Genomic DNA, 23,535 nt, shown 5'->3' on the forward strand with positions numbered 1-23,535 from the left:
GACAGAAAAGTACAGACCAGTGGCAGAAAACAAAAAGACCTCTGCATTTGCAGCTTTAGATACCACAGTTCCTTACCACTGCCTTTTCTCTACTAGCAATGATTACCCCAATATATCCCCAAGATTATTCCAGCACTTTAAAAAAATCACATCCATTTTCCCCAGATATAGTACTTAGAATTTACAAAGTCTGGAATAAAGCAAAAAAGTTCGGTTCCTTCTCTGCTAATTGCCATGAGCAAACTCCAGATCAAACACACTTTAGTAGGAGCTGTATTAAAAACACAATAGATGTGCTAATTATGTTATAATGAAATGCATTTTTCCATAGAAAGAATTTGATTAAACAGCTACTTGCAACTTGTAGCAGAGATTCTCATAAAGGTTTTCATTATTCATTTAATTAATATGCATTTTAATCTCTTATCCCTAAAAATATATCATAAATTATTTTATTACATTCAGACATAGAAGTTCCTGCTATTTAATAAAGGTTTTTTTACTCCCACCTCATTAGAAATTTTTATGAAATAATGACTTGTGATCAGAATCCTTGATATGTATCAAAGCAGCAATGAAAAGCTGTTTGAATATTAACACCTGGCACACTGCCATGCTTCCCAGATAGGTCAGGTGAGCTAAGGTCCCCTTATCAAAACAAATTTCCACTGTTCAAAGAAAGAAAGAACAATCATATTAGGTATTATCTGATTACAGTCCAGTACTACTGATACACCATCTGGAAGAATTTAACAACAAATACCGTGAAAACAGAATAATTAGTTATAAAAGGAAAAAAACATTTTTTTTCTAGTTCTTGTTCTTCAGTCAGTGGGTTCTTCCCTTTTCTCCCATCAGTGACAAAGGCTTAGAATGCCCGCAGAAAGGACAACCCAACCTGGCAATCAGACTTGCTGAAGCACAGGTACTGTCATCCAGCCAGGACCAACTGTAGTGAGCAAGTCATGTAAAGCCACACTCGTTTTTTGGAGCTTAGAGTTCAGAGTACAGCTCCACATATATATATTTTAAATGGTTTCACTCCTATGCATATGTCACATGCAGGAGAAATGCTCAGGGTGGTAGTAAACATGTAGATCACTATCTATTCTCCCTTCCTACTTTTTTAAAATAAATGTTTCAATTTCAAGTTTGAAAGAGTAAGAAATAAAACTATAAAACTCTTGTGTTTTTACCTTCATGCTTCCTGGAATGAAAGAAATCATCAAGGTGATATCCTTCCCATTTAAGAAGTTACCACAATTTTACTTTAGCACAAGTCATCAAGCCTTACCAGAAACTGAGTAGCTCTGATCAGATCAAAGTGCTTGATTTAGCCTAAATCTAGTCCATAGAAAAAGCATGACAGAAAACAAAACAGCAAAGACACCCTTTTAGACTGCATCAGAAAAAGGAAAAGAAAACAAACCAGCAAAACTCTTTTATGAGCAATAAAAACCCACAGATCTTTGCTGACCTCTCTCAGTTTCCTGACTTTGTTCCCGCCTGGCCTCAAAGAAACGGGAAAAACAGCATTTCCTTCCACTTATCCCCAGCAAGGGGTTGTCCCACCTGCTTTCCCACAAGACTTTTTTAATTCATCCTAGTTAACCCCTTCATCAATGCCCCAATCAATCACAAATCTCTGCAATTCTTTCATTCCCCATTAAAAAGGAACCTCTACTCGAAAGCCAGTGCTCTAAGTTACTGAAACAAGCAGAACAAAGCAAGGCAGAATCCACCAGGAAAACACCTCCAAAAAATAGACCAAATAAGGTTTTTCAGAAAGTCAGGAACAGCTGGGCTGCAAATGGTCCAAGGAGCTCTACTGGCAGCCTCAGTAGAGCTCAAGGCCTCACCTGCAGTGCCTTCTACCAGCCAGTACATTCTCAAATTGAAAGGTTCAGAAGGAGACGTCATGTAGCCATCTGCTCCTCTGACCCACAGAAAACCTCCTGCATTGCAGATATTTCTTGGGACAACGTCTAGCCACTAGAAACGACTTTTATGCAGCTTGGGCAGTACGGAGAAAACAGACTGAAATGTGAGTCCATATTCCATCATTTTAAAACGCCTTTTCTGAACAACTGTCCATGTTTTCCTGTCCCCATTTAAAAAGTAAACCTGAAGAACACAAAAATGCCAAAAAAACTGAAAAGGACCTGAAGCACCAGAATTTTGGCTGCCGCACTTACTGCACACGATATACCCCACCACCACAGATGCCTAAAATGCACGCTAGTGCAACAGCGGAAAATCACAAGCGAATTTAGCACGAGTCAGTGCTGTCAGTAGCGTGCCATTTCATAAACTGTACCAAGGAAAAACCGGTAGCAGCGCCTGCCATGGCCGGGAGCGGCCGCCCGGTGGCACCCGATGGCAGCGCTCGGCGGGGACCGCGCCGGCCGCGCCCCGGCTCCCGGCCACGCACCCGGCTTCGCTGCCGGCCGGCCGCTCGGGTCTGCGCTCTGCCAGCTCGCGAGAACGTCTTACTCGTGGGCAATAACATTCCTAATTCCAGAAAGTTAATTCAATCAGTTTGATGCTTTAACGCTGCCTTCACAAAAATTCTCGGGCTTTTCCAGAAGCCAGAGAGGCTACAAAGCCTGAATTTATAAAGGAAAAAATGGTTCCTTGTTCAGGCAGGAGTTTTGAAGGGCATAAAGGGCAAGGCAATAATTTGGGGGAAAGGATGCAAGCTCCAGATGTCTCCTTTATTTAAAGGTCAGTCCAGATCACCCTGCTTGGGGCATGTTTGTCTGTTTGCCAGGATTCAAATACTAAGTCCTGACAGTTTTTCATATGACATTGAAATCTGGTTTTGATGATAGATGTTGTCCAACCCCACATCTTTAGAATACTTTTCCTTCCAAACCAAACTGCAACTACTGATCAGGATTTTCTCAAGCAATAACAAATAATTTTTATTTTCAGTGACTTTTGTAAAACTTGGGGTTTGCCTTGAATATATACATATTTGCCAAAAATACACATATTTGTGTATGAATCCATGCATTACCCACTAGTCATTATTTGTTCATTATTTTTATATTACGACCATGCAGCAAACCCTTTCCAAGCGGCCAAACAAGCAAACCAGTAAAAAAAAGTACCAGGAACCTTTCAGTGACCACCTAAAAATTGAAAGTATTCGCAGAAATCACTTGTCACACAATTACAGATTAATGGCTTCATGAAAGGCAGAGACTCCTTGAAGTGGATTTAATTCAGTATTTGTAATCGGTAATGTAATCAGCCTTCATCATCTCTCCTACTCCTCCTCCTCTAGAAAGATTACTGTAACTCTGCTGATCCACCAGCTCTGCAGATCTCAGCGTGCCATATGGTAAGAGAGGCAGGCTCTGTCTTCAGGACTCAAAACAATGGTGTCTGCAGATCTTCAGGATGAACTCAAGCTGGTCAGCCACAAAAAGAACAGAGGCAAGCAAACACCTACACCAGTTTAAAATCTGGTTATAGTATTTTACTGGGCTAAGGTTATAATAAAGGTTTATAGCAGAGTAAGTGATTGTGCACACTGACAACCCGCTGTGACTCCCACAGCCATCTTCAGGAGCTGCTTCTCAGTCCACTGCCTCTCCTGGTCACTCCTTTCCCACTCGTACTCCAGCCTCACTCTCTTCCTCCCTCTCTGCACAGCGGCAGCTGTGATGTCCCCCCTGTTCTGCAAAAAGCCTGGTGCTCCTTGTTCAATGTCACCCCTAACACCACATAACCACATACAAGCTGTGCTGGCCTACACCAACACCACACCGATGGAGAGCCTCAGCAGTCAGCCTTGCTTAGGAACAGGCAGAATGACCCAGCTGAAACGCACAGACCTCTTTGAGCACCCATACCACTGGTATGGGCAGCACTATCACAAAGGACTTGGCAGAAGCCACCATCTAGTCCCACCACAATTACTCCTTAATTACTTCATTCCCATGCTACAGACTGAGCTCTCCCATCCATGTCATACTCGGATTTCCCAAACAATGTTCTGCCTGATCCTCTGCCATTGCCAACAACGGTTTGCAGCACACTCACAGCAGGAGGGTTGGGAGGCCAGCACTCCCACTGCATGCCCTACCCTACCACCCCTCCCCTTGAATGCCTAGTGACTTTGCAAAACTTTGCATAAGAATATGCCAAAAACCAGCTCCTGGACTGCAAATAAATCTTGCTAGGATAAGGAGAGAGGAGAAGAGAAACAGCACTATTTGAATTTGTAGGTCAAAAACAGGAGAGAAAACTAAAGTTATTTCTTCCTCTGATCCAAAAAGTTATGTTATATACAAGCAGCAAATTCTCTGTAAGCAGAGACTAGCCTGAGGGACATGCAGCAGCAGCTGAGCCACCTCAGCCTGCTCAGCTCATACATCTGTTCCCCTGACACACATGGGGTCCCATCCTGCCGCCATCTGCTCCTCTTTCCTCCCACAGATGCCAAGTACAACACAGCCAGCAACCAGGGCTCTGCAAGCAAACCACACACTGACCGCAGGTCCCACCCTGCCAGGCCTCCTTCTCCTTTAGAGAACCACAGCACATTTCGCCAATACGTGCAGCTGACAGTAGCTTAGGATTTCTTCCGAAAACTGCGGTCCTGGCAGATTGCCAAGCAGAACTGACAACCTGAAGCCTCCACCCAGGTCAGTAGGTCCTGCACTGCTTGCAGCCAGCCCTGCTTGCACAGCCTTGAATGTCAGCGCAGTTGCCACTGTGATTTACCCATGCCTTGGGGTACAGCAGAGTAGGTGGCTTCCTGGTTGAGGAATTACTGTTTGAACAGGAGGGAAGATGGACAGAGATTACAGAAGTATGTAACACAGCTGGGCAGACTACAAAGCTCTCCTTGAATCACTCAGTTGGGCAAGAGCCATGCACATGGATACTGGAACTTCCCAAACATAATTGCTAACTACTCCAGCTTTGGGTGTCTGACAATTTCCCTGGAGTATTTTGCCATTGCAAACATAGGGGGCAAGCAGAAATAAGCCGTGTGCTGCTCTCCTGACAGTACTGTGCTTGAGAATGACATGAGCTCTGCAACTGCAGCCAGGTAAAGATCCAGAGCAGCAAAACCCACAGCCTTTGTGACCAATACAGCCCAGATAGAGGGCAGAAACACACAATGGCCGTGCCCGGTTGTGCCGCCTTCTAGTACTCAACAGCAACCGCCAGCAGAAGCAGATGTCAAGGCTAGCAGGGATCCACTGCGAAAGTCAACCGTGCAAAAGAGCTGGCATCAAGAAAGCTAGCAGAGGGCCAGACACAGGGCAGTCAGAAATACCAGGCAGCAGAGCTACATCTCACGCTGACAAAAAATCATTCTCGTTCTGTTGTTTTGGCAATGACCACTAGTCACCTGACTGAGTAATCACATCTTGAACACACACAGATCTGTCTCTCAGTACCTGCATGGACCTGGCAAAACCTCTTATCAAGCCAGGCAGTGCAATCGCTTTGAGTAAGTGAAAAGCATAATAAGCCTTGCTGAAGAGACGTAAAAAAAAGTGTTAGAATATAGGCAGCTTCCTCTTCTTTCTTTAGAAAAAGAGCTTTGAGTTTGCCAGAAAAATTAAGTAATTCTCTTCAATCCTAGTAAAATAATCTCCACAATTAACTACTTACTATAAATAGATGATTAAGCATCAACCCTAATTAGAATGGAGTTTCTTAAATTTTTTTGCAACATCTGGATTTTTGGGGATGTTGATGCAAGTACTTGGCAAGCAGACAAGGCATCTATGAGAACAGCTGTGTATAATCCATCTGTTGTCACACACATCACTTCTGAGTGAACTGGAAGCATCACACAGCCTTCCAAGAGAAGAATATCTGGCAGAACATTAAATGGTCACCAAACAGACCTGTGCAAAGCTGACTGCCTTTGATGTAGAAATAGTTCAGGAGGAAATGTGTTACATAAATAATATGCACCAATAAAGCCTATTTGCAAGAACAGAACTCTGGGCTCATATCCTAGCTGTGACACAGACTTCCCTTTACATCTCAGGTACGTCATGTAGGCCGAGATTTTTGCTTTTACACATCAAGTGTTCAAAGTGGGACTCCCTTCTGAAAGGTTATCTGGCCATTGTCTTCCCCTTCATGTGCCATGGCAACCACACATACACACTTCCCACCATCATCTCAAGGGTTAGTTAATATGCATAAAAGCATTCTGAATAAGTAACATTCTCTAATGCTTACGCATCTTAAGGATGAAAGCTTTAGTACTATTCATTATTTTACAGCAACTTCCAGGCACAAGAGATTTTTGCAAAAGATCTACAAAGACCTATAATTAAAACACCCTCCTCTGCACATATTTACAGCTCTGCATGATGTATACGGGAGTATTCCCATTGCAATTAACAGAGAACCTGTAGCATAAGGCATAAGCAGGACCTGCATTTCATAGGTCACTGTGAGCAAGAGTGATGGGTAACACAGTTAATATGAGGGAGAGTTAGAACAAGGTAGTCACATACACATCTGGAAGTTAAAATTACCATGTTGGGGGTTTAAAATCCATGGCATAGCCACGAAGAGTATTTACTGCATGCAGAAAACACTGGTGAGAAATAAAGCACGGATTTTATTTTTATGAGATGCTAAATGTATGACCAACATACCTCACATGGCTCCATATGGGATGGAAAAAGACTTACAAGGACTCCGGTTTCAGTGCCTTTTCATTACTTCAATTCTTCCTCTAAGAAACATGTTTATTTTAGCCATTCATACTACTTACATCAGACCTTTATTGCAGCTGCCCAAATTACCCCATTTTAGACCACAACAAATAATCAGCACTCAGCTGTTTTTCTTGCATAGCTCTAAGATTAGCTTTTTTAATTTCTACCCACCTCTGATATTTTTAATCACCAGGTTCATAGGTTCTCTGGTTCAAATCCTTTACAGGATGTTTACAGGAAAAGACTCATGAAACACACTCATCTCTACTTAATCTTTCCTTTGACCATGGAGAGCTCATCCTAGGACAGTTCTGAAGACCCCAAAGAACAGCTGAACAGTTGGACAAGCTTTCATTTCCATGACAGCAGTTGTTTGGGCTACCCAAGGAATCAGCCTTGGAAGCATTCACATGTAGAATTTAAACTTAAGAGCTGACACACTTCAAAAGTGGCTAAACTGGACTCCATTTAGGTATGATATGGAGAAATAGTGTGAAATGGGGACGCTTAACACCGACTGTGATTGTATATGTCTACTCAGGAATGTGGGTATGGTGACTAGTCATGGGTGCGGTGTCTGGTCACATAGGCACACAGCTCTGAGGAGACAACTACAGTTTTTGAGGAGACGCCTGCCCCTCTTCCTCTAACAAAGGGGAGACGGGGAGACGCCTGCCCTTCTTTCTCTAACAAAGGGGCTATTTAAAAGAGAATGAGAAAAGATGAGAGACATTCAAATGCTATCTAGAAGGAGGGAGTGCTAAGTCCCCTTGCTGGAGAAGATTGGATGGTCACAAGAACATGAATCACCTACAAACCTGCAAGACCACCACATTCCAGGAAACGGACTGATAAGCTAATTAACATACGATGCGGGGTTTAGGTAACGGATATGTATAGGCGTTAATTGAATTTTCATTTGTTTCATTGTATAAATGTAGGATGGTTCGTCACTTCGGGTATGCACGCTTGTGGAGGAGCGATCCCCTGTGCATCTGCGCGCAATAAACATACCTACTTTATAACTTTCGAGTTATAGAGTCAAATTCCGCACGTCAGGTAGAGAATGAAAACTAACATGCACAACACCAAGGTTCTACACTTTATGTGTTTATGCAGTGCATTTTATTTTGATGCTTCTCAAAGGCGCCTAGAATTGCATCATTATAAACAGGACCTACCTCTAGTCATTACTGAAGTGATAGTAGCTTATGGCTCCTAAGAAGAGTCACTGCAACATGTCCTTCATGTGCGGTAACACAGGCACTATATGTTACAAGGTACTAGTCTCAGAGACTTGCTTACAGCAGGCAGTATTAAAGAGGCAATGTCTCAAAACTCTTCTTTTTTGCTAGGAAAGGAGAGGCCTTCACACACCAATATCCATATGAAGCCCCGTAATGAGCAAATTTTTGTCCAGAATCGCTACAGACTTTAGTTTAAGTCTCTGGACTTACAGCTAGCAAAAACCCTGAATGAACATTATACTTTATTTATTAATGTCGATAAGGTATTGATAGCAATGAATATCAATATTAATCCCAAAGGAGATGGGAGAGACTGAACTCCATCATAGCTAAGCTGACAGCACCGAGTTCCCAAAGGAAAACTGAACTTTACATCCAGAGGCTCTCAGAAGCAGCACAAAACGCTAAGTACCTTCAATAGCCCAGGAAAGCATCCTTGTATTCACATGCTGAGTATAACAGTATTGTTAAGTGCTGCCTTTAGAAGCTAAAAGCTTCCTGAGGCGTCCTTGCTTTCTGAAAAAAGACAGGACATTCCTAAAGAGGATGCCCGCCTGAGTCGTTGTTAAGCACCCAGAGTGAGCAGAAATTGAAGTTTACCAAGTCTCTTTCATCTCCTCACTGCAATGAACTAGCAATCTTCTTTAGGTCTCTTATCAGATGAAGTATTTTGAATGCAGATCCAAACTTCTGCCCACCTACATGTGCTAATGGACATTCAGCGGCTCCTGGATCCTCTTAAACCTGAGAGATTTTCTAATGTCGCATATGGCGAGAAAGGGACTGGCACTGATTATATTCCTCCTCAAGCGGAGAAGATGAAATAGGAATCAGACTGTGACTGTCAGTCCAGTCACTTTCCTGCCCTCTTCTGAGCACTGCACAACTACTTCATCATGCAGGGATAAGGCTCTTACTGAAGACAAACGCTGTGATTTCCCTATACCCGCTTGTTCAGCTGCCCGTTTCCCCACAGGCAGGACAGCCTGCAGAGAGCCAGCATTGTCCGTAGAACTGCGGAACACATATATTGCTCTAAGCACCTCTGATCTGAACAAGGGTCCACCACGATAAGAGCAGTTTCACATTATCATCTTTGGACAAAGGTTAAATCACAGCACGGTATATTGCAAGCACCAAATAAAGATTTGAAAGCTGGGTTATAGGACCCTGAAGATATGTTTATCATAGAAATGCTGGCGGAAGCTTAATTACAGCGGTACTACTATATGCTGCTCTGCTAGGCAAGCTATTTAAGTCCTTTCAATAATGTTTTGCTGTAATGGGAACAGTTCAAGCTGCAACAGCAAGTCTGTGACATAGAAAACATTATAGCGGTTGATCTTATTCCTTCCAGTGCACTCATTTTAATAGGGTTTTTTTGCTGCTCCACCTACCAGCTGCCCTTATCTCAAGAGCACAATTGCCTTTTTTCTGCCATTTCCACTTGGTTAGGATTTTCAGATTCAGCTTAGAGGAACTTCACTCAAACTAAAATAAGTATATCTTTCACGTATCTCATTTGAGGAAACCAAAGGGTTCTTATTGAATGCTCAGGATGTGACTGCGCTGCACCCAAGTCACTCTTTTCTACAGGTAATACAGCTGCAACACTTACCCTACCAAGAAGCCTGAGAAAACTAAATACCAACTGGGTATTTCTACAGAAGTAGCCAAAGGAAGGAATAAGACAGTATGAGTGGGGGTCACCTTGATATACCTTTTCCCCAGCCCTGACATCAGATAGCATGATGCCAAAAAAGGAATGAGGCATCTCCTCTTAGAACACAGTTTGGACTTGCTCAGCCTCAAGTTTATTTTCCTTTCACCTTACTTTCCCAAAATAGGAACTGTTCCCTCCATCCATGCTTCCACACACATTTCTCCTCCCTTACACCCCCACCTTTTCCAAACAAGATCCTAAGCCCATCTTCTTGTCACATCTTTACCCACCCAAACAATCCTCTCACCCACACTTCCCTGCATCTTTGCAAATAATACCATGAGGTTCCTATCTGCTTTGTTTTTCTACAAATCTACCTCATGTCATCTAAATCAAGAAAAAGACACTCTCTGCAACTGAAGACAGGGCAATGGAGCCTACAGGGAAATCAAGCCCACTTGACTGTGGGCTATGTAACATTCACAAATGCCAGTGACAGCAGTACCTACTGTAAAAGAGGGCATCATAGCACAAATTTGACTTGTAAAAGAGCAGATCAATTCAGTGCCAGTCAGCTTGAAGGTTCAGATTGACTCATCTTCAACAGCAAGACATGATCTAAGCCCATTTGTATACAAACATTATTATCAATTGTCTGCCATTTATCCTCAGCCTGTAATACCATGTCTAAATATTAATACATTTAGCTTAATCCCATCTCTAGCTACAGCTTCCCTAGGATTCTGACTTTTCTTATGAGTAATCCTCTTTTTCATGTAACAGCCTAATGATCTGTCAAAAAATGGTATATTATTTGCTCAAGTAATTGCTTGTTTTTTAATAAAGCATTCTAAAACATAGGTAATGACTGTAGGCCTATATTTCTCTAAGGAATAAATAAGGTTGGATCAACTGAATTTTTCTTAACTTAGCAAAATAGAGTAAAAACACATTATTCATATGACAGCTTTATATTGTCTTGTCTCTTGTTACATCCTTTTTTTTGCGCTAGCAATTAACTCAATTCAATGGCAGGAAGATAATTTCCATAAACTGATCACTTCAATAAGAATTTCTAAGTGAAATAACCAGGCTTGGCTGCCTTTACACAATAAAACTTGAAATATTAAATGTCAGACATAAAGGTATACTTTTACTGTACCTTGTGTTAAGCTTCTAAAGTCACATGCAAGCCCACATAAATACTAGCAGGGACATGCCCGGTTTCCCTATCTCTTCTGCCCATTTCACCCATGCAGGTTACAAGATCTTCCAGGGAAGCACCATGCAGTTCCCAAATCCAAGTTTATACATAGCCTGCCCAAGAGCCGCTTTAGGATAGGGGACTCTGTAAATAAACCTCTTCACAGCAACACTAATCCCTTTCCATCAACAAAAGGAATGCTCTTTACTCTCCCTCACCTTGGAGCTCCTGCCTCACAGGCCTGCATCTGCAGTAATTTAAAATGCACCTGGATACTGGTTTCTAGTAAGTGTACGGATCTACATCAAGTCACTCACATGGGGCAACTGAGGGGAAAGGAAAGAAAAAGCATGTACAAAAAAAAGCCACTAAGTGGGTGGGACACATGTTCATTTTGTTGTCAGTTCACATTGTCAGAAACAAAATGATTTTGAAAGTAATAGAAAATCAGTGTAATAACACTGTCCTCCGCATGGCTTTGAAATCCATTTATTGGAGCCCCACTGGTAAAGCACATATGTAATTACAGCTGAAGCTGTATGTAGCTCCAGACTAAACACCATCATGAGGCAGTGTATTAAATAATGCATTTCCCTAGCGCTTTTTACTGAATATGTGATCATTTCATACGTTAAATTTATTGTTTTGATAATACATTCTAGTAACTTCACAGCCAACGTGCATACAGGTTTTGAAGATGGCACTGAGGCAGGAAGTATCTGCACCCTGAGAAGTGATCACCACCAATACATAAAAATTTTCACCATGTTTCAGCTGTACTCTCCATGCTTCACCTGGGGCTTAAACTACATCCCAAAGAACTACGGTGTTCAGGGAAACAGGGGCATTGATGCTCCACCAACACCACAGGCTCACTGACTCTACAAGAGGTTTCCCCACTGGACTCTGGGCCACAACCATGTTGTGCCACACGTGCTTACCTCTCACATTGATGCAGAAGAGTGAGCAAGCAACAACTATGGTCACTCTGCTATCATAGTCACTGCAAGGATTTTATCTCAACACATATAAAACATACACAAGGGCTTACTATCTTTTTCTAGAGTGCTCTAACTCTTTTCATACCTTTCTTCTTTCTCAAAAACAGCCTCTATATATTCACTGATTATTTTTTTTTTATTTTGACTTGACTACCAAGCCCCATCACTGAATTTTTTATCAATATTTTCCATGCCAGATGCACACATGTGTCAGCTGGCATTGGCTTTCATGTTGTCAAAATAATAGTAAATCCACAAAAGGCGGCAGTTAAGAGTGGTGATACCAGCTATTTTCTGGACAGTTACCACGGGAATATCTTTGTCCATTTAATTTGACATTTCAGAGCAGAGTGGAGATGTGCTTTCATTGTAAAATGTGGTCACTGGAACCTGGCTAGTTAAATTGACACTGCACACTCTGTATTTATACCTTCTCTGTTATTACTATTTGTTGTATTTACAAGACAAGAAATGCTTTTGCCTATTCAGGACAGCAAACACATCTGGAACTTCAAAATCCACACCTTCTCTTTCCTTCTTAAACTTTGGGAGTTTACAACCAATCTTTCTGGTGGGACAATCTGCTACAATTGCTCCTTAGCTATTATCTCAAAATATGGTAGCAGAGATCATACAGAATCATATATATATATATATATATATATCAATAAGTAAATCTTTTCAATGGTAAGACTTAACAGCTATTCAGTTTTGGTCTTGACTCTAGTACTAAAAAAAAAAAAGTGTTATCTTCATTTTGGCCATAGATATTCCTTAGAAGTTTGACATGCAGTGAATTTATGATGTAGAAAATACCAAAGTCTACCACTGTACAAATCACTTCCGAACACAACAGGATTTGTATTTCCTTGTGCAGCAGCTAAACAAAGAATGATCTTTGTTCATTCACCACGCCGTGGCAGTTGCAGCTAAAATACAGCAGATGGCACTGAAATCAGTTAACTATTGACATCACTGTTTGTCGATTTCCCCTAAATAACAGCCACAGCGTGTTACAAGCACAATTTCAAACAGGAGTTGAACCTGGAGGTTTACATTATCCATAGTGAGCGTGGATACATAGAAAAAAACAACAGATGATACGTAGATGAACACACTAGCTCAACTTTTGGAAACCTGATTTGGTAAAACGCAGTAGTTCCTGGTAAGTCACTGTAAAAACCCTTAGAGTTCCTTGGGTGGTATCAACAATGCAAGCCCCATAACAAGCAAGACTCTACCTTCTCAATATATTCCAAAGCCTGAATAATTGTGTTGGTTTTCAGAAAAAAAACAAAACTCTCAGACTTATTTACAGTGTCTCACACAGTGTCTAGAAGCAGAGGGCAACACAGGTTGAGTCCTTTTCCTCTGTAATGATGGGTTGAGCAAAGGTGCCTTACTCTCAGAAATAATAAAACAGGCTCTTGAATGTATTTTTGGCACAGGGACGAAATGCTGTGAGGTAGATTGGTAGTTTTAGATTAGCTTGGAAAGCAGCAGTTCATACTACAATTTTAATTAGTTTTGTTCCCTCTGTATGCTCATATTCTTAAACACAGGTAACCACCAGTGGGAAAAGACAATGGTGCTGACTGGGGAAGCTGACTGAAGGCATCACTCACAAGCCTGTACCGAGCTGTGCAGCTGCAGCCACCACCAGAACACACAGCCTAGGGAAATAGCAGGGGAGGCAACAGGGACAGAAGGGACGGAATTTCTGTCCATGTCCCTCACATCTTCGGTTTTGGACCATTTTTGGTTCTACCAAGACAACCACCGTTACGCTCCCAAGAACACAGGCCTTTTAGATATACAATAGCTGAAATAGTAGTAGTGGTAGTGAAGAACCTAACACGTAGGAGAGGAGCAGATTTGCGCTCATTACTTTTTCTGACAGCCAAGCTTCATCTGTTGGGAAAAGATCCAGTGAGGCGCAGGAACCAAACTCATGCTACAAAACAGAAATGCATAAGTATATGCCATATTACTGGTGCCTTAGGCTCCCAGTCATGTCAACGCTGGATCACATCCTTGTTTCTGATGCCAGATGATCTGAAGGAAAACTACAGGTGTCTGGAACACCACCTTTTTTTTCCTAGTGCACTTCCTTCCATTGTTGTGTACCAGATCTGAAAAGCTAACTGTTGGATCATACAGAAGAAAAAGATTTATGTAGCCAAGAATTCCAGAAATTAAGTAATATTTTTTAAAAAAATCATAACAACAAGGCTCAATTCTGAAGCCTATTAAGGTAAACCTGATACTTCATTTACAGTATTTGACAGATGCTCATCTTGGGACACTTTGTTGACATGCGCTGCCTTGGGACTTGTTTTTTGTTAAACCTCTGAAACAAAGTAGGATCGGAGCTAATTGACACTATGGTCAGAATTTGCACACTGTGTTCAAGTATATACTTTAATAGCAGCTAGTTACTGATAAGAACTTTTAACAATCTGAATAAAGAAGCCCCAAAAACACTAACCCACTCCAAATAACAAAGTACAAAGCATGTATGCTTAGAATTTTTTTTAAAAAAAAAAAGTCAATTTTCAAGCTAAGAACCAAAAAAGAAAAGAAAAAGAAAAAAGAAACAATAAAGCCTAGCTACCCTTCACTTTCTTTGGCCTCTGTTTGACAGTACATTTTCAGCTAAGCTTGGAGCAAATTTGGATTGGTAACAAAGCCGTGCTCATCAATCCAGCTTGCAATATAAAGTAATGAGAGCAAGGGTGGCAGACACAGAACTCTGGGTGCATGTGTTCGTACCATTTCATTTTTTTCTATTAGGCTCTTGATAGAATTCAATTGTCCTTTTAAGCACTAAGAAACTATGTGTCCTTCATAATTACAAGTCACTACCTCAAGCAGCCCGTGGCTTCTGCCCCCTTCAATTCCTTTCTGTTTTCTCCACTGATACTTAAACCACAATTTCCCTCTTCAGACAGAAGCCAGTTGTACTGGCTTTCACTCACCTATACTCTAGAGTGGTCATTCACAACTGCTCCTTTATAATTTCATCCACAATTTTGAGAATATCTTGTTTTGTCAAAAGGATACACAAAGGCTGACTAGAAATTGATGCAGCCAGTCTTCTAAGTGTGGTCTCACTTACCAACCTTTCAAGTGCTGCAGCAACCCAGTTCATCTGATTTCTTTTTGGTATCTTCTTACTAGTTTGTGCCGTGCTATTGTTTGCTCTTTCCACTGCATTAAACACCATGCCCAAGCTGTCAGAGACAAAGTTTTATCCTAAACTCCATTATAATCTTTTTGTATTGTAAAACCCTCAGGGTTCATTCCTTTTTCTGTGCTTTGCTCTGTTCCTTTTGTCCCCAAGCCTGCCATACATTTCTCTGCAAATGAATTGCATAAGCCACCTAACTGCCCCGGTTTCCCAACTCTCCAAATCGTTTATCACAACGCTTCTCTTTCCTAGCAAGTTCACTTGCTAGGAAACCTCTGCTCTTGAGGTTTTAAATTAATTGCCAGTTCACTTATCCTGCTGCACATTTATTTCCACAGGTTAGAACTATTAAACAGGAGAATACGTTATATCCTTACTTTATCCATTAATAGCTTACAAAAAAATACATCTGACTTCCTAAGTGATGCCAGTCTGTCAGGATAGAGGGAGAAACACAACCTGGAAGTTGCTGATATATTTCTTTTATTCAGTTTCATATAAAATCTGGCTGCATTTAAATCATTCTCTGTGCAAGGTTTTTTTCTGTCACTGGTTTCTGCTTCTCACAGCAATTCCTCTCAGGCAGGAGCCTCACCATTACATAAGACTGAGCATCACTTCCAGCACCTTATTTTACCCTTGCTTTTGCATGCACAACGCCAGTGAAACCAGATCTGAGTTGCACAAGAATTTCATGAGCCTGGGGGTAGGTCCCCAAGCATTTTGATCTCTCGTCTGCATCTCTTCCTTGCTGTTATGAAAAATGTTCAAGGTTCCGGTGAGGAACTTTGTGCCTTTGTGAATTTATAAATATTTCACCATCTTCCAGAGGTCCTGCAGATTCACAAACACTTCATAAATAAAATAGTAATAAAATGGAGCAATACTGGTTTGTGTATTCATCGGTAAAACACAAAAGACAATGACAGGGGTTTTACTTCACCAAGGTACACTAAATATTTCTTGCTACTACACAACAGTTTTGGAAAGATAAAATCAATTTTGAGTCACATACAGATTTTCTTTTGCTGCCATACTGGCTTTTTCTCATTTGTACTTTTGTTTTAAGTTAACAAATGCATTGCTAGGTTCATATGCCTGCCTACACTAGTAATACTGCAGGGCGTGCCTTTTTTCCCCAAGAGCTCTCTATCAAAAGGCACTTTTAAAAAGATTACTGATAGTAAATGGCAAATACTTCACTTTAGTGTCCATCTGTAAAAAATGAGAAATAAATCATAAAACTCCTAACCTCCATGAGGGTTACACTGACCAACAATCTTTCAAATATTCAAGAAACCAGTTTGTAGTATAAAGCTTTCTTTTATTTTGCTTTTGTTTTCTCCTTCCCCGTCACACCTGACACACACAATCAGGGCTCTGCCTGTGCAGGACGTGGTCTCCATAGTAAGTAACCAGCTTTTACGTACAGCCTTCCCCGAGATCACAGACACCCTCACCTTAGGAACAGGTATCAGTGTTTTATGGGACTACAAGTGGGTCTGATCATCCAGAGGTAGGATTTTTAGCACTGAATGCGACACCTATGTCAAAGAGTGGACCTACAACACATAAAATGTTTTGTAGTATCTAACATGCAGAATTACTATTATTACTAGTGCTAGTGGTGTTACCTGATTTTAAACACTGTGTACGACATAATTCAGAATTTCTTTTTATATATCTGTGTCTATTTATAGTTATGTAGCTCCAGGGACACACATATGTTACTACTTGTTAATAATCCATTGGCCATCTTTAATTCCAGAAGTACCATTAGAACTTAAGATAAATTCATACAAGGACTCATGGAAATAAACACTGAGACCGTGCATTCACCGTCAGATGCTTTAAGGTCCTTGAAAGGTCAACACAAAATAAATTGCATAATTAACTATATATTTAATTACTGAGTCAAAGACTGAGAGGGAAAAGAACACTGAGATCAAATTTTCCGTTCTACATCCTTAAACATCAGTTGGCATCGGAAAGATTGAAACCACAGACAGACAGGGGAAATATTATTGGCTTTTCAGTAACAATCTTGGACTCAATTATTTCCTAGTGTGTACATATGAATTAAAAAAAAAATGTACAGAAGGCAGCAACATCATAATTCACCATCTTAAAATGTACAGAAGGCAACTACATCATAATTCACCATCTTCCTCAAAAGTCTGCAAGCAGGTGAATAAATAAGAAACTAAATCTGGCCCCATTCCAAAGCCTAAGAGCATCTTTTGTTCCACAGAAAAAGACAGTTGGTAGCTTTAAAAATCAGAAAAATAGCCTCTGAGAATTTGCCCATGACATAAAATTCCTACAGAATACTTTCTTGACATAGCAACTATAGAAACAAAATGAAATGCCTCTTCATTCTAGATCTCATTTCTTTACATGGCATGTAAAACAACATGACTCCTGCCTTTGGGCCTTGATGCTGCTGTAAAATATTTTTTATTGCTATGTTTCCACTGTATTATTAATTTTAAATTACTTTTCCTCTTGACAGATTTTATGCCTAAAGAACTAAATCACTTGATTTAAACCTCCAAAAAATATTTTCAAAATAAATTTACCTGTCCTATAAATGCTAGCTGAAAAATGTTATACAGTAACTTTATATATTTAAAATGTGATCCTTTTCATCAAAATAACTTTTAGCATAGAGGCATTTCCTTTTGCTGGTAATTCTACAATACATCCAAACTCAAAAAATCATTAGGATCTTGCTGGGAATTCATGTGACTGATTGTATTCAAATCCATTGCTTGAAAACTGCTAACCTGAGAACTGAAAACTATCTTCACCCTAAGATTTCTTCAAAATGTGATTTAGTGAATATTAAATTAAAAAAATGAATTTAAAAATTAACCACCCATCCTACCCCTTCAGGAATTTCATTCACGACAGATCTGAAAACCATAACTGATTTCATTGCTCCCCATTGCCCCTGCATGAAAGCCAGCATTAAAATGGAAAAAAAAAAAACAATGAAAATGAGGAGTAAAAAACAACAAACCCAATGAAAATGAGGAGTAAAATGTGGACAACTGGTACAAAAAATCCCAAAGCTTTACACACAGACTGGCCTGAACAAAGGGAATGATACAGCAGTTGTGTTAATATTCCAAGCTACAATGCACATGTAATATCTCTGACTTTAAATTCAGACTTAAAATAAATAACTCAGATTTCAAATTGAGTAAAATCCATGCCCATGTGAGGCTAATCCTGCTCACTATACTCATGCAAGTAGCTCCACAGGCAGTGAAATGATTTCTAGCGTAAGGCAAACAGGAGTTACCTTGAACCTGAAATTAGCCATCTGGATTCCTGCCTGCCTTCTCTGAGGTGATTATTGCCCTCAGTTCAGCACTTGAGAGACCACATCTGGAGCATTATGGGCACCTTTGGGCTCCCCAGCACAAGAAAGATGCTGATACACTGGAGTGAGCCCAGCAGAGGGGACCGGAGTGTCTCTGTCCAGGGAAAGACTGAACCTACTCGATTTGGCAACATGGAGAAGGTTTGGGGGATCTCACTGCTGCCTTCAGCTACATATCAGGAAGACACAGAGAAGAGGGAGACAGACTCTCTCTGGAGATACAATAATAAGGGGCAGTGGATACGCATTATAACACAGACAATGCGGATTAGATGTAAGGAAAAAAAATTTCACTGTGAGGATAGTTACCATGGGAATATGGGCCAGAGAGATTTGAATGTCCCACTTCGGAGATATCCATGACTCAACTGGACAAGGCTCTGGACAACCTCCTCTGGATCTGCTTTTAGCCAGAAGATGAACAAGGTGACCTCCAGAAGCCCCTTCCAACCTACACTGTTCCACAGCTCTGTGAGATGAACGGGAATTGTATGATGGGAGTAAGGACAGCAAAAATAATTAGTGCACAAATTTATGCCTACAAATATCAAGTTTATTCTGCTGCTCCATTCTTCAATGGTAAATGATGTTAAAAATATCTGAAAAACAATTCCAAAAATTTTGAGGCTTTTCAAAAAAATTAAGTTGAGCATAAAAGTTAGAGATTAAAGACTCTCCATGCAAAAATTACTTTTTTTTTTTTTTCATATTTTAAGTAAATTTCTGAGAAAGCAGAACAAATATCTGGGGTTTTTTCCTGAAAGAAAATAATTTGAAAAATTTTCCTTCAAAGGATTCTTTTTATTACATTTCAGAACACAAACAGCTATGAAAGTATGAGACGCTTCCTATGAAATTCCAGCCCCTCTTTTCCTGACCTCTTGTTTTCAGCAGCCAGCACAGATTTATACAGCCTGGTCCACCACACAGTGGAAACTCCCAGCAAGATACTACCTTAGCCCAGGGCCTGGTGTAATCATCTTGCCCAGAAATGGCAGAGCACTGGGAATGCCCAGCATTTCTGGCACTGCTGGTCTAGCACAGGTGCAGGGCTAGCTGAGCTGGCCCACGGCCTGGCCAAGTAACGTGAAGGCAAACGTATCTGCATACATTTAGTGATGAGATGCCTACAGCAGCTAGCACTGATGAAATCTCACTGCTACTAGATCAGTGCTATTACCACCACCAAGGCACTGAATTTTCTATACAGAAAAGACTTCCCTGTTCCCATAAACAGCGATTAATCAGTTTTGCTCATCCTGAGGCATTTTATGTAAAGGTAATTCTATAATCAAACTAACATTTATTTTGTTAACACCTTTTTGCATTAAAAAAAAAAAAATGTGATGAACAGTATCCCCAAAATGTCTCATTACTAATCCATAAAAATTCCCAGTCAAAAAGAGATCTTGTTATAGCAATAAAATTTATTTTGCCTTACAAAATCCAACTGTCACAAAAAGTCCATGCGGGTAGCACAGCATCAGTTCAGCACTGAGCTCCAAGAACCTCAAATGAAACCACAGGAGACAGTAAGCCGAGTTAAGGAGGTCTGTCACTTCAGCAGACTGCACTAACGGTAGAGTTTTATAATGAAGTCCCTAGACTGAAGAAAATGTAAAATCATCCAAGAATAAAATTACCTGTCTTCAGCAAAAGTTTCTCACTGATTTTCCTTTATCAGTAAACTGGGAAACACCCACTGAGGATGGCAACTTAGTACAGTTCCATCCATAAGGAATGCCCTTCTGAACTTTACCTAAATGTAGCTCCTGATCAGTTACCCTCCCTATTTCTAAAGACTAGGAAAAAACTTCCCTAAGAAACTGACAGAATTCAGATTGCACACACAGGCCATAAACCACCAGAGACGGACACTACTTTGGTCCTCCTTGTTTTGTAATGTTATCAGAAAGACAAGCTAACCCACCGTAAATAGCTATGAGCAGCAGAAATGCTGAATATTTTTTATCTTTGTTCCAGCTCTCCCAAATGCAGTCCATAAGTAAACTCCTTTGTAATAAATCCCTTATTTATGGAAATTTTTCTTTAATATAAATCTATTTTACCAAAACAGAAAAGTAGATGCAGTTAAAAAAAACACATAACAGTGTAAACTACCCATAATATCACTCTGACACAACACATCACTGCTGAAGTACTGCACTAAGTCTGCAAATGAGTCTGGCCTAAGCCCACAACACATCCAGGTTTCATTCAGGTGCACAACTGAATGAGAAAAACAGGAATCCCTAAAAAGTGAAAAACTGCTGCATCTCCATACTCATCTGATGCAGATATAGAAATCTGTGAGGTGAGCAAAACCTCCAACATTTAAGTAGATTCAAGATGAAGATGCTGAGTATCAGCAAGTACCAATAAAGTTATTGTTAACTGTGACAATGTTTCTGCAGGCTTTGATGGATCAGATGTTGTACATTGTGTTGTTTGACCCAGAAACAAATGTATGCTGTGTCAGAAATAGTTGCAACTCCTACTAGAGATAAAGGACATGACTCTCACAGAAAGGGGTCTAAAGCCAGGGCAAGAGAGGGATTTTTTCTCAGAATTGTCAAACACTAAGCAATTCCCCTGCATTCAAAGTCAGTTACTAAGGCCTCTGTATTTTCCACAGTTTGTAATTTTATGTAAGTTTATGTAATTGTCTAAGCGTAGATTTTTCAGTCAAACATAAGACTCCAAGTCTGTCAGTATTAACTTAATATCAGTACTATGGCTAAATGTAAGGCACTGTTTGGGAACGATGTCATCAGCAAAATTTGCAGAAAGCACTAAACATTAGAAATTCCTGAAATGTAAAGTAAAGAAAACATTTTCATATCCTTAAGTATTACATGCATACATGACTCCTCACATGCAGACTGAGGCCAAGTAGGCACACATCCAAAAAAACAACACACAGAATATCAGCTCTTATGTGTACATAGCTTGACACCTTCACAGCATAACTAAACAACAAAGAGCCCTAAAATGAATCCATACAGTTTGCATTTATTGAAATAATAGAGAAGGAGTCTTTCAAGAAGTCAAATATTCTGAGGAGCTTAAGAAATTATCACAAGATAACTTTTGCAGCAGCATTTGGAGGGATTTTAGGGTAGAGATGTGTTACTTAAGAACAAAAGTACAATAGTTTCAGCAAAAGGTACAGGTATCCCTGAGCCATAATGAAACACACATGTAAGTTTCCAGTAAACCCTCATTTCCACCACCTTAGACTTGCTTAGTGCTTGCCTGGATTTAAAAAGAAAAGGGGAGGGGAAAGGTGATCGATGACAGCAGGAAATTCTTTACACAAAGACCAGAGCCCACAAGTTTTACATCCACCCCAAACTCCACTACAACTCTGAACACATCACTATGGAACCAAGGAGATATTAAACAGCCTAGATATCGATGGTGAAGTTGTTCCAATGTGAAAGAACTTGCTCTCTGGACTACAAAGCCACCCAGGGGCAGGGAGGTAAAGAAGGCTGCCTACATACTCATGGAGTATCCATTTCCACTGCCCTCACTGACAAGCAGTTCCAGTGGGACCACGCTGCAAGTGCCTGCAGGGCTTAACGCATTCACAGGAGACAGAAACTGCCAGTATATCTCGGTTCCTAAAAAAACCCCAAACTGGTGACAAGACGTGCCAAAAAAGGCCTTGTTCCTTGCATTCTTTACCTAAGCAGGTAACGGCATGCTTTCCTTAAGAGGTAGACAAACCAATTATGAAAACTCATGTTCTTTTAGTACCCACCACAACCCTATTTTCTCCGTCTCTCGCACTAGGGCTTTAACGTTCACAATGAGAAACGTTTCCAAGATCCCTGGTAACAAGTCGATCTTACTACAGTAAAGTGGTTTTAGCTCCTACTCGGACTACATTCTTCTCCTGGCCCCGATCCAGCCACAGCGAATTATTTCCTCTGCACTGCTCGGATAATCCCGTCCATCCCCGCGGGTTTATTCCCAGGCAGTCCCCTCCCTTTCAGCCCCACGGGCTGGGCTGGACTCGGCTTTCAGGAGCCGTTAACCCCGTACAGCTCCTTACCCAAGCTGCAAATCCCCGCAGCATCCCTAACGCTTCCCTTCCCTGTCCGCGGGGCCGGTAGGAGGCCGGGGGAGGCGCGGAGCCGGGGTTACTGCAGGCCCCGGGAGCTGGGGAGCACCCCCCGGCCGGGTCAGGCCCCCCCATATGTGCAGCCCCGACCACCCCGCCGCCGCCCGGCCCGGCGTGTGGCCTGCGCCGGCCCCGCCGCCCCCCCCCCGCGCCCCCCGCTCCGCTCAGGCCGGGCCGCCGCCCGCCCCCCGCCGGCTCCGTCCCTGCCCGCCGCGGCCGGAGGCAGGGCAGGGGAGGGGGAGCGCCGGCCGGCCCCCGCGGGGCGGAGGTCACCCGCCTGCCCCCGCCCTCCGCCCATGGGCGCCGGCTCCGTCCAGCCGCCGCCGCTCCGACCCCGCACGCAGGAGGAGGCGGCGGGGCGCGTCTCCCGGCGGCGGCTGCGCCCGCCTCGCCGCCCGCCAGCCTCCGGGGAGCCGCGGCGGAGGCGCATGGAGACGGCGGCGGCGGCGGCGTGCTGGGGTAAGGCGCGCCGGGCGGCCGGCGGGGCGGGGGGCGGCCTCCGCCGGGCAGGGCTCTGCCCCGGGGGGCGCGGCGGGGCGGGCGGGGCGCCGGGCCGGGCCGGGCGGCGGGGAGGGGAGGGGACGGGAGGGGAGGGGAGGGCTTGGCTTCCGCGGAAACTTTCTGCCGCTCGGGAGCCCCCTCCCAGAAAAGCAGCAGCACCCGCCGGCGGGGCCCCGGGCGGCGCGCAGCCGGTTCTGAGGGGGGAAGCCGGGGGCAGCTCGGCGGCGGGGGCGCGGCCGGAGGGGCAGAAGCCGGCACCGTCCCTGTGCCCGTCCCCGTGCCCGTGGCACAGGGGCCAGCACCCTGCCCCTGGGTGGAACGACAGCCCAGGCAAAACCCCGCACAGATGCCGTGTTACATCCCACTGACTACCTGGAGCTCCTGCTTTATGTGCATCTGCAGGAGCAAACAAGCCCATCTTTTAAGAAATCTAAACATTTTGTTATTTAAGGTTTTGCATTTTGTTGCCTGCAAGTCTAAATCTTTGAAGTGCAAGTTATAAATA

At 42.2% G+C, this 23,535-nt stretch overlaps 2 protein-coding genes across 8 annotated transcripts in view; one reads left to right on the forward strand and one right to left on the reverse strand.

The window, feature by feature from the left end:
• LOC308073241 (uncharacterized protein) overlaps window positions 1-23,535 on the reverse strand; it is a 319,052-nt gene that overhangs the window by 231,013 nt on the left and 64,504 nt on the right. The window lies entirely within an intron of this gene.
• Window positions 1,110-23,535, forward strand: part of BEAN1 (brain expressed associated with NEDD4 1) — an 82,947-nt gene continuing 60,521 nt past the window's right edge. Inside the window, exons 1-2 of the mRNA XM_080411196.1 lie at window positions 1,110-7,179; window positions 7,767-22,988. Coding sequence (XP_080267322.1) covers window positions 22,826-22,988 — 163 coding nt within the window. The 5' untranslated portion in view covers window positions 1,110-7,179; window positions 7,767-22,825. The remainder of the gene's footprint in view (window positions 7,180-7,766; window positions 22,989-23,535) is intronic.

This window comes from Falco punctatus, assembly GCF_963210335.1.
Source record: "Falco punctatus genome assembly, chromosome: 14".
In the NCBI taxonomy this organism is placed as follows: Eukaryota; Metazoa; Chordata; class Aves; order Falconiformes; family Falconidae; genus Falco; species Falco punctatus.